Source organism: Pogona vitticeps, chromosome 4, assembly GCF_051106095.1.
Source record: "Pogona vitticeps strain Pit_001003342236 chromosome 4, PviZW2.1, whole genome shotgun sequence".
NCBI lineage: Eukaryota > Metazoa > Chordata > Lepidosauria > Squamata > Agamidae > Pogona > Pogona vitticeps.
In genome coordinates this window covers 25,957,331-25,969,389 of record NC_135786.1, presented here as the reverse complement: position 1 = coordinate 25,969,389, position 12,059 = coordinate 25,957,331, and the positions used below count along the sequence as shown (strand labels likewise).

General features: G+C 40.6%; 1 protein-coding gene across 1 annotated transcript in view; it reads left to right on the top strand.

The window, feature by feature from the left end:
- The window catches only part of SDC4 (syndecan 4), a 29,024-nt gene extending 21,170 nt beyond the window's left edge, over positions 1–7,854 (top strand). The window contains exons 2-5 of the mRNA XM_020789222.3: positions 126–267; positions 2,142–2,191; positions 3,356–3,539; positions 5,011–7,854. Of these exons, the coding sequence (XP_020644881.3) occupies positions 126–267; positions 2,142–2,191; positions 3,356–3,539; positions 5,011–5,162 (528 nt within the window). The 3' untranslated portion in view covers positions 5,163–7,854. The remainder of the gene's footprint in view (positions 1–125; positions 268–2,141; positions 2,192–3,355; positions 3,540–5,010) is intronic.
- Positions 7,855–12,059: the final 4,205 nt, after the last annotated feature.

The following is a 12,059-nucleotide window of genomic DNA, read 5'->3' as shown; positions in this document are numbered from 1 at the left end:
TGTTCGTTTTAAGTCAGCTACCATGCCATTTAGGCTGCCATCTTGAAACTCTGCCTTGGAAGAACCTTTTTGTTTTCTGCCCCCTCAAAATTGTTATTTTCTAACTCTGCTTCTCCTTTCTTCAGGTGAGAGAAACAGAAACCATGGACCCCCAGCTGTACCCTGAAGAACTTGCCTCTGGAGACTTGCCTGATGATGAGGATTCGAGGCCTGATTTCACAATTGATGAAGATGACTATGAGTCCTCTGGTTCAGGAGATAATAAAGGTATATTTTGCTCTGAGGTACCACTTTGTCAGGGATGAATAAATAGTCCTTTCCATATATAAATCTGTTGTTGTGTTGGATGGGTTTGTAATACGTCGACTATAACTGGTCAGACAGAGGTCACTTTTCCAATTATTGGTGTTGACTCTCTACTTACTTTGTGATTATCACCTGGCTAATGTGCAGAACCAGTGGTTGGGAGTTCAGATTGCCACTGCATCTCCCAGGAGAGGAGCCAGCTAAGATCTGCTAGCACATATGTGGCTGATGGAATTATATGCTGTACTAACAGTACACAGTCCCTGAGTGCTAGTAAACCACTTTTTATTACCTTATATCTAGAACAGAGGTCCCCAACCCCTGGTCCGTGGCCCGGTGCCAGTCCCTGGCCTGAGCCAGACCTCCCCCCCACGCACTCTCCCCTGCACAGCCCATTTGCGCCTGCATGCTAGCCTGCACGAGCACTGTGCTGCCCTTTGTGCATGTGTGTGAGCGTGCCCGCAAATGCGCCGCCCTTTGCACATGCGCATGAGCATTCACATGCCTTTGTGCATGTGCAGGAGTGCAGGGGGATGCCCTGCCTTCCCCAGCCAGTCCGCGGGCCTAAAAAGGTTGGGGACCGCTGATCTAGAAGACACTGGCAAAGTTGTCATAGGTTAGAAATACCTTGATGACATATACATATTATTGGTAATAATAGATTTGATAGAAAGGCTACAAACCAACAACACCTGGAGTGTCTGGAGAAAAGGAATTGTTGCTCCACCACTGGAAATCTCAGCACTTGTTCTGATCTCTAAGTCACAGGTTTATATTATTTCAAAATGCCCTTCTTTAACACAAGACGAACAATGAAGGAAGACATGTATTGTGATGTCTAGTGAGAACAAACAGCTGTAACATTCAGTGCATAATGTACAGTAACTAGTCATTGACCCAATAATAGTGGGCCATGTATGGATCCCAAGATATTCTTGGAACTGCAGTTACCAGCATCTCTTAACAATGGCTATGGTAGCTATAGCTAATGGACATTACAGTCCAGTGATATCAGGAGGGCCACCATTGGACTACAAGAAACTTATTACATTTAGTACTCCTGTGTACAGGCCGAAATCCGGTTGACATAAGTCTGCTTGCACTTTAGGAATGATGTCAGCAGGAGTGGCAGATTGCCATTAATTAAAATCTGTTTTACAGCTTTGGATTATGCATGGGTCCTATACAATGCAGCAGAGTTACATATATCCTGAAACAGCAAAAAGAAGCCTTTAATCCGCAGCGATTTGCCACTGCCATCATTCTGATTGTACAGACAGAACCTGCCCAAGAGGATTTCAGCCATACTATACAAGATCTGACTTGGGCCCCCCATTCTAATGTGCCCTGTAGTGGTTCTTTGTCTCTTTAATCTGTGTTAATCTGCACACTATGTTGTCTGCTCGTCTCCAAACTAGCTCCAGCAACTTCTTGCCTTTCATGCACATTATGTTCTCAAGAAAAACAAGCTCTGAAAGTAGCACACAACAAGTTGAGACAAATCTGGTGGTTTGGGTGAGCCAATTGTCCTCAAGGAATATGAGTGTTTGAAAAAAAAAAAGGCAGTTCTTTTAAAAAGCCTGTTAAACTGCACACTATGTGAACTTGGCTGGTTAAGCCCTAGTAATCGGCTGCTGAGTGGAGGACTCACTAGGTCGAGGAGGTTGGGGTAGATGAGAAGGAGGAGTGTAAATGATGTGACTAAACACTCTGTGATGTACGCTAGCCAGAACCCTTATGAACACACACTGATCAAGGCAATGACTGAGTACGCTATTGCAGGTTATAATTTTTCATATTGGTGAGATGATTAAATATCTTTCTGTGTTCCACAGATTATTCAGATACTAAGGATGTCTTGATTTCAGCCACCGACAACTCTGTGGTATGTATTTACAGCTGCTGTCTGTGATATGCTTAAAGCTTGAATTTGTTAGCTTCTGGCTGACATTTAATTGAGGACTTGCTGTCTGCAAACATACATTCACTTCTGGGAAAAGATGAGAAGCAAACTCTTTGCCAAAAATGTCTTGTCAAATCTCTCTAATAACTTTGAAAACTCAAAATGAGAAGTGGTAATACGTGTAGACATTGTGTGCATCTACATGTTCCTAGTATGGGCAGAGCAGCACCTCTAAAAGGGGAGCTCTAGAAAGTAAATAGTGAATAGCAGTGGTTTACATTTTGCTAGCAAACATAACAGTAAAAACTTTTGACAGCGCTATCCCATGTCAGCGTGCCATATAATGCAATATGACCTGGATGTTCATGACATGTAAACTTCCTGTGTTGCCTCCTACTCATAGTACAGTAGAACTGTTCTTTAACATTTGGTTATATTGATATATTTCCCTTGATAAGAACTTGGAAAAATTATTGATTCGTACTAAAGCTCGCAGAATTCTTTGTCAGGGTGGCTGTAGGACTGTGGAAAAAGTGGTAGTCCACCCCCCCAAAAAAAACCCTAATTTGCCCAAGTTCCAGCAATACACTGGTCCCTTAATACAATTACAGTGGTGCCTCGCTTAGCGATCGCTCCGTTGAGTGATGAAATCGCTTTGCGATTGACTTTTGGCCATCGCTGGAGTGATCGCTTAGCGATGTCCACTATGGCTAAAATTTGCTTTGCGATGATCACGGGGAAGCAATCATGGCAAAGCGACCTTTTTTTAAACAGCTGATTGGCGGTTCCAAAATGGCCGCCGTAAAAACAAAATGGCCACCGCTGTTTTGCCTTGCTTTAGAGGCACCCAAAATGGCAACTGCTATGGAGGAATTTTGCTTTAAGGTAAGTTTTTAGCCAATAGGAATGTATTAAACATGTTTTAATACGTTCCTATGGGCTTTTTAATATCGCTTAGCAATTAAATCACTTAGCGGTGTTTTTTCCGGAACGGATTAACATCGCTAAGTGAGGCACCACTGTATTTGGCATAGATGAGAGAGACTGGCTCCTAAAATGGTTATAGTGGCTCTACTTTTTAATTATTTTGATGCATTGCTCTCGGGTGCATGCAAAAGATTCAACTTGCATTTTCCTTTTATTCAGGACTCCATGAACAACTATATCCCTGATTCCAGAAAAGAGACTAAAGATAAAAATGAACCATATGTAGTAGAAAATGAGATTATCGTTCCCAAAAAAGACGCTTCTCCTGAAGACCTTCCCAACAAGATCTCAATGGCCAGCACAGCCAATGGCAGCATCCTAGAGAGGACAGAAGTTCTTGCAGGTAATTATACTTTGGATTGAATAAACATGCCACTGCCTGAAATGAGAACAGGTCAAGCTTTTTCAAGAGAAGCTTTTAAAAATCTGGTATACAAAGAACTGATGTGACATGGATCAGTATTATATAAATAAGAGGAAAGCAAAGGAAGAAAGGTGTTCAGTTGTTCATATGTACGCTTCACTAAAACTAAAGTCTCTTGATTCTCTCCCTATTGTTTTGTCCACCTGCCCCCTCCCAATTTCATAAGAGTGGATGCAAGAAGCAGTGTTTAGAGATCGAAACTGTACACAATTGTTCAATCAGGTGTGAGATATATATGTGAAGATGGGGATTGTACCAGCCCTTTTCCACATGTTAGCTTGAAACATCTACATAGTGACATATATACAGTAAATAGATTTTGAATAAGTGCTCCATATTCTGGATTTTGGTGGTCATGTCAGTGCGCATGTAGATCCATTGCATGTTATAGCATCTATACATAAGCCACTATAAAGATACCCCAACTAGTGCACAGAACTTTGTGGATGTAAAAGTGGTTTGCAACAATTTGGATGCAATCATTACATCTTCTGCTCCATGTTCTTGGCGTGCTGGAGTGGTTCCTAATGGCATCCCTACCAGTACTATGAATTTCGTCTTCTTTTACAGAAAGCAGTAAACTGTTCCCTCTCCAGATTTTTAAAAATGTTTTATGCATTAGTTATGTGTATGGACAAATGCTTTTGGGTCCACTGTATTTAAAAAAAATGACTTCCAGAAATGTTGGCCTCCTCAGTGAGGATGCCCAAAATAATTATTTGAGAATATGTACGGGAACTTTTCATAAGTATATGTCACTGATGGTTGTTGTGGGTTTTTCAGACTCTTTGGCCGTGTTCTGAAGGTTGTTCTTCCTAACATTTCATCAGTCTCTGTGGCCGGCATCTTCAGAGGACAGCAGTCTGTCACTGAGTTTGTTCTATACCAAGGATAGGGAAGTGTGACCTTTCATTTATTGAACTGCAACTGCCTTTGCAATTGGCTATATTTCCAAGTCTTATGGGAGTTGCAGTATGACATCTGGAGGTCCACATGTCCCCTACCCTTCACCTAAAGCAGAGATGTCCATCCTTGGGTCCCCAGAGGGACTAAAACTCCCAAAAGCCTTCACCACTAACTGTTCCGGCCAGGATTTATGGGAGTTGTAGTCCAAGAACATTCAGGGACCCAAAGTTGGGAACACTGATCTAAAGGATTAAGTTTTTCTCAGGGAAACACCCCCAAAGAAACAGATTTTATATTAAAGAATGTTTAATACAGAGCATTAATCAGAACGAAAGCAGGATAGAAAATTGCTCTCAGCACTTATTGCCAAGTTAGCAAGGGGAAGTCAAGGTGGAAGTTCGTTATAATGACATGTGTTAGAAGTAGGCGAAAAGCTCTTCAGTTTCCAGGGTATTTACTTCATGTTATTTCTCCCCACCCCCAGCTCTTATTGCAGGTGGAGCAGTCGGGCTGTTGTTTGCTGTCTTCCTTATCCTCCTCCTAGTCTATCGCATGAAGAAAAAGGACGAGGGTAGTTATGACCTTGGCAAGAAACCAATCTACAAGAAAGCACCTACAAATGAGTTCTATGCCTAAGGCTTGCCAATGCCACAAATCCACTTGAGAATCAGAAACGTACTTTGTAAAAAAGAAAAGGAAAAAGCATTTGGGCCACAGACGAGAAGCTCTGAAACAAATGCTCGCTCTTGGATCTAATGTCAAAGCGATTTTTAAAAAATCTTTCTTTGTGACCCTTCCCACTAACAAATGAGGATACAAAGTTTAAAAAGGCAGAGAATGAGCGGGGGGACCCCATATGGGGTATGCATGTGTTCTCAAATGCAAAGCAAATTTGCCAAATGTTGTATTTGGTTGGGTGAACGGGGGTTGTATGTTTGCATTGGGTTGCAGTGCTCCAACTTGCCTTGTTTGTAGAAGGTGTAACTCTGTAAGACTGCCTTGCAGCAGGCCAGCCATGTTAGGCACATTTTTTATAAAAAAATAAATAAAGAACTTATTTATGAAATCTCCTACACTACATTGCAAATTAGTCTTGGTAGTGTGCAAAGTTGCTTTGTGTAGAGCTCAGTGACTCTATAAACAATTGGGGGCTTATTGTGAGGAATGGCTATTTGTGAAGAAGCAATTCCTCTGAGGGTGAGGGTGGGGCACTCAGGAGCCAGCAAAAACAAAATGTTGGGAGTGAGGCATAATGCTCCCCATTTTCACATGGACCTTTCATTAAAGAAATACCTTTTTATTATGAAATCTTTTTAAAAAGTAACAATAAAAATACCTGCCTATAAAGCTTGTAGAAGAGATACCTAAATTTAAAAATTCTTTTGTAGTTTTGCATAAGACTTCTTTTTAATCCCTTATTTCCTCTTGCCGGACATCCCTCTAGACAGCTGGCATTTCATACCATCCATTGCCTGAACTGAAGCAGCAAGTATAGTATGTTACAGTTTTCTAAGCTCATATCTTAGGTTACTCTAGGGGAATTGAGAAGAGAATATTTATATATATTTTCCAGAATTAAAGCAAAAGATGTGTTTGATTTTTTTTAAAAGACAGAACTATTTATAGTTTCTAAGATGGCTGCTCTCTTTTTGGTAACTCTTTTTTTATATGTAAAACACTAATATAATGAAACCTAATGATTGTGAAAACTATTTAAGCTTTATTCTGTGTATTATATCCTGAAGGCAATAACCTCTGCTAGATTTGTTTATATAAAAAATCAGATTTCTCTGAACATAACTAAAATACAATAGGGGTGGGGGCATTTTTTTGTAGCCTTGTAATATATTATCAGTGCTCTAGAGCTATATTTTTTCAGTAAAAGTGCACGATTTTTATAAACCTACTGGAGTAAGTTTGTGCAGTCTTCATGTGTGGTAACGGGTTAATCAATCTGATTGGTGTTCCATGTCTTCCTATTCTGAGTGGGCTCATCACTTCACATTTATTACTAATTAATGGCAGCTGCGTAGTCGACAACATAAGTTCTACTAATGGGAGCTTCAGTACAGCTTGGATGCGTACTTTTTAATTGCTTCTTATCTCTTCTCCCTCAAAGGCTAATGGAGAGAACGTACGTCAGAAGCACTTGGGTACAAATAGTGACTGATCCTTCCAAAATGTCCTTCCCTTTACTATAGGCAAATGCCGAGGGACCCCTGGTATTGTAGCAAGTTTGTGTTCTGCTGTTCGAGCCTGAGCTGAGGGTACTGGCTTTCAAAATTCTGAATAGCATGTTGCTTTGGCTCTTTCAGAGAAGAAGATCTGTGGGAATCATGCTCCTACCAGACTTCCGGTTCTGTTTAATATAACAGCGTTAACATAGGATGGAAATGGATCATGTTCCATCCAAGATTGTGCTAGAATGGTACAGAGACTTTAAAATGGCATATCTTAGCTGACGGGTGTGTGTGTGTGAGAGAGAATGCTGTATCAGAAGATAGGAAGAAGTCTTGTTTCATCAAATCTTGAAGGAGCAGGGATGTAGCTCAGTGCTGTTGGAAGACTTTAATGCCATGTTATGTAAACTATTATACAGTGCAGTATAGAAGAATCAGCTATGCATTTTGAGGTAAGGGATTCATTTGAAGTCTGCAGTCACTTCAGATATTCCTCTTGAAGACCTTACTTCATCCAGATGTTATCAGATTAAATAAGAGCTAATGTCTCATCAAAATCAATTCTTTTACCACCACCACCCCGAAGGATTTGGCCATGTAACATAATACAACATTTTGGAATTTACCAAACGGGGAACAAGGATTGCACTGCACAAGACCATTTTGAATCATACAGGTGGTTCTGAACTTAATCCATTTGCATCCTTTGAGCTACAGTCTTTAAAAGCTAATATAGTCTTATTCCCAAATTCACAGTCTGCATGTTAATAAAGGTGTTCTATGCAAGGCTTTCTTCCAGTGCTTGACCAGAACAAAATAAAGGATGCTCTTCTGTTTTTATTCTTGGCAATGAATTTGTTCTGTGATTTTTATCACATCCTCTGGGATTGCTGGGATGAACATATGCGTGAAGTTAAATCTGTGCAAGAGATTCCACTCTGGCATCAGCAGAAGTCTTAAAAAAACTTCTGGAAATGTTTAGTTTGGCACGGGGTGAGAGGAGTATACACTTAACACTTTCTTGTAACTATTGCTTGGAAAACATGAATCTCATGTCTGTCTCTGATTACTTGGATTATATTTCTTGTATATTTGCATTTGTTTTCACTGTCATTGATTTGATAAAATAAACTGGTACTTTCTAAAAAGCTGCTGTTGCGTAATTGAACTCTAGCAAAAACTAGTACAGTAAGTAGTAGGCAACCTAGGTCTTTGCTCTTCACACAGAGAAAATCCTGGAATTTCTAATTGCGTTGATCTCTTGACAACCAAAACAGAAGTACTGTAAATTAGTTTAGAAAACACAAAAGGAGGCAAGTTTACACTCAGGCAAGTCTACAGGCAGGTCTCCTTCTAATGACCTGTTAACTGTATCACGTGGTTTGGATGTAAAGTAGCTGCCTCTCCAGCTAAACAATTATCCAGTTTGCCACTGTTAAGGTATGCCTGGTCCCTTCAAATGTATTATGGTAAGACCATTAGCTCAGAGCTAGGCAACCTGGTGCCTTCCAGATGTTTTGAACTACAACTCATATAATTCTTGATTATTCATCAGGGGCGGGCCTCTTCTATTCTTGGTGAGTAGCCTCATAATTCTGTGTTGTACCCAGAAAAGTTTGGAAAAGTAACTTTCTGAAGTACATTTATCAGTGGCTATCCTCGCTATGTAATTCTGGGAATTAGATAAAAAAACGTAACTTCTCCAAAGTCTTCTATATAGAATACATGCTTTTCATATAAATAATGCCAGTTTCAGTATCTGGCAGTGCATGATTGGATGGGGAAAACAATTTTTTGAAATCAATAGAACCAAAAATACATATTATAAATCCATGGTGGGGAAAGTACTGTATAAGAAATTAAGATATGGCAGGAGGGAAAGCCTATCCAAATAGCCAGGTTTTAAGTTTATTCCTGAAAGCACCCAGAGAGGGAGCCAGGCGGATCTCCACTGGCAAGTTGTTCCAAAGATGAGGAGCCGCTGCTGAGAAGGCCCTGTTCCTCGTTCTTTTCTTCCAGACCTTCCTCAGTGTCTCCACGGTGAGTGCCTGGTCCCGATGTATACCCAAACTGCGAACCTCACTCTTGGTGGTAAGAGTCACCCCCCCCCAAGGAAAAGGAGTTTCCCAGGCCACTGATGTCTGTGACACCCACTTGAAGGACCTCTGTCTTGCCTGGAATCAGCCTCAGTCCATTCACCTGCATCCATTGCTTGAACAGCCCCCAGGCAGCGCTCAAGGGACAAAACAGGATCCACTGTTGTTGGAAAAAAGGAGATGTAGAGCTAAGTATCAACAGCAGCGTACTGATGACACAAAGCCCCACATCCCCTGATGACCCCTCCCAGCGGCTTCATATAGATGTTAAACAGCATTGAAGAGATGATCAAACTCTGTGCAACCCCACAATTGAGTCTCCATGGAGCTGAGAAACTTTCCAATCTGCACTCTCTGGGGACAGTCCTCCAAGAAGGAACAGAGCCAGGCAAGACCCTGTAGGTTATCCCATCACTTCCACAGAGCTTTTCTTCAGTACTTATAAGTATAGCAGTGTTATATGCATGCATTGAACAGTCTTGATTGCAAATACAGTGGTGCCTCGCTTAACGAGTGCCCCGTTTAACGACAAATCTGCATAGCGATTAGGTTTTTGCGATTGCATAATGATGTTTTGAATAGTAACAAATCGCTTTGCGATGATCGGTAAGCTGTTTCGCTTACCGATTTTCACATAGTGATTTTTTCCAACAGTTGATTGGCGGTTCCAAAATGGCTGCTGGAAAAAATGGCCGCCCGCTCTTTTTTGGGACGGATTCCTCGCTTACCGGGCAGCGAAAATGGCTGCCGTATGGAGGATTTTCGCTTAAAGGTAAGTTTTCCCCCCATTGGAACGCATTGAAGGGGTTTCAATGCGTTTCAATGGGGTTTTTAAAAATCACATAGCAATGTTTTCGGTTAGCGGCGATTTTTGCCGCACCGATTAACATCGCTATGCGAGGCACCACTGTACGAAGAAACACCAGAGACTGGCTTATAGTAAACACATCAAAAGTCCATCTAGTTTAGTGTTTGTTGTCTACACATCCTGGCAACAGAACTATAGGTTTTTAAAATTTGTAAACCACCCAGAGTAGACCTTTGGTCTAGATGGGTGGGATAGAAATCCAATCCAATCCAATCAATCAATCAATACAACCGGGAAGACAAAGTTGATGCAACTTTTTTGGGGGATTGAGTTTTAAAGGCTGTTGGCTATTGCAAAGAGGAGAAATTAGGAAAAGGGCACATGGTAATGGAAACAATACAAACAGAAGAACAGGCGATACCTTCTCCAGACTTTAATTCCCAGAGGTGTCAGCAAGCAGTACCAATGGTAAGAGATTATGAAAGTTTTAAACACCTAAAACTCCTGAAGCACCAAAGGTTCTCCAGATGTAACCACTGTTTTTGTGTCCTGCTTGTAAAGTTCCCAGAAAGATCTTCTTGAGGAGCAGCCATGTCAGCCTGTTGCAGTAACACCAATTGTGGGACTTCAGACTTATCCGGCCTCCAATAAATACCATCACAGGGAACAGCAAAATCACAGTCAATGGGATGGTAACACCTCTACGATCAAAGGCTGTAACAGACTGCTAATGCATACTGATTGTATGATACTACAAGCTCTAGTAGCTATGGAAAAAATTATTTATTTATTTAATTATATATTTATATTTTTATAATTAAATAAATTAATTTATTTAATTATATAATCATGTCCACAGGTAGTGTTAGCTTGGTGCTTTTGGTGAAACTACACAATTACTGTGAAAATGTGAGCAATGTCAATGCAATAGATATTCTTTTATGGCCTCTTTTTGAGAGGGAATTCAGACTTGGGGTGGAAAGAACACAAACAACATTTGGTCTGCTTTGTATCTTAGGAGGTCTGGGAGTGCCAAGACCTTGTGCTAAAGAGGTTTTCTTCCCCCTTTGCTTAGAGAGAATTCCCATTCAGGCTTGGCTCTGCTTTAGAGCAAAAGAAATAGTCGTAATGCTCCAAAGCCCTTGGAGAGGCAATGAAACAGCAACACAATGGTCTGGTGCTTTATGAAGAAAGCCCTAGAATATCTTGGCCTGCTGTGGATGCATTTCAGCGAGTCAAAGCAAACTTTCATTACTTTGCTATAGTCCATAAAGCAAAGCTCTTTCAGTGTCTGCTGCTTCCTAAACTCTATGGCGTAAGCTAAGTATGGATAAATGACTACTTGTGCTACTGTTTTGCAAGGCTGTTCTCCCTGCCTGGTTACCCGCCCACCCCTTTCACTTCCTCTTGAGACCTTGAGGTAAGTTGGCCATTTTTTAAAACCAGCTGGCATGTAAAGTTGCATAGCTCAGCTGCACTGGGGAGAAAATATTCAGCAAAATCATACTCAGCAGAAAAGAGCTCCAAGCCCTCACTGATTCCAACCCATCATATTGTTGCCAACAATAGTCTTGAATCGGAAGATCAAAATTTAGTGCTTAACCACTGGGCTCAGGAATCAAAAAAGCTGTTCTCTAGCTCTGTACTTCAACACAGGTTCATGACCTGGTTATGACTGATAACCTAGTACAAGCTTAGTTATCTTGTAATTTAATATTCCTGTTTAGAGCAGAGTTTCAAAACCTTACCTTTTTTGAACTGAAAGTGTAGTCAAATTGGCTTGGGCATATGCAGAGTTTTAGTCCAGAAAATCTTAGCCTGTCTATGCTCTGGATTGGATTCTAGCCAAAATGCTGAATTATCTGGGATCAGCATTGGTTGGGTTACAGAAAACCAAATATTAACTCCGGAAGTATGGTATTTATTGTACAATGGACTCACTATGTTTTATGCCCCATTCTTACTTCAAGGAAACTGGGAGAGGGGCTCTAATATTTTTTTCTCCTGCCATTTTAATTTTCATAAATTAAATAGACATGAGAAATAGGTAAATAGACCTGAGAAAGTGCACACAGAGTTACGGCTGAGGGGGATTTGAACAGGGGTAGCCACTGAAACCATGCACTACATATGATCTTACAAGCTTGACAACTTTATAAGGTTTTTGAGAAGAAGGAATAGACAAGACCAGGTTGTAAAATATCTTATGCTCAGCAGCAAATAAAATATATTTGCACCAGCTTTCTCTGTCTGAAAGTATATAGAAAGGTGTGGAATAGATTACAGACCACTGAGATATTTTAATACGTAACATAGTGGTTAGCACTAAAATCGCATGCATATTTGTGTGGAAGTACTCTTTATGAAACACATATGTAACCTGTTGTTACTTGAAGAAAAAAGTTTAGGAAATGAGAACATGAGAGCAAAACTAATTGTGTCTCATGCT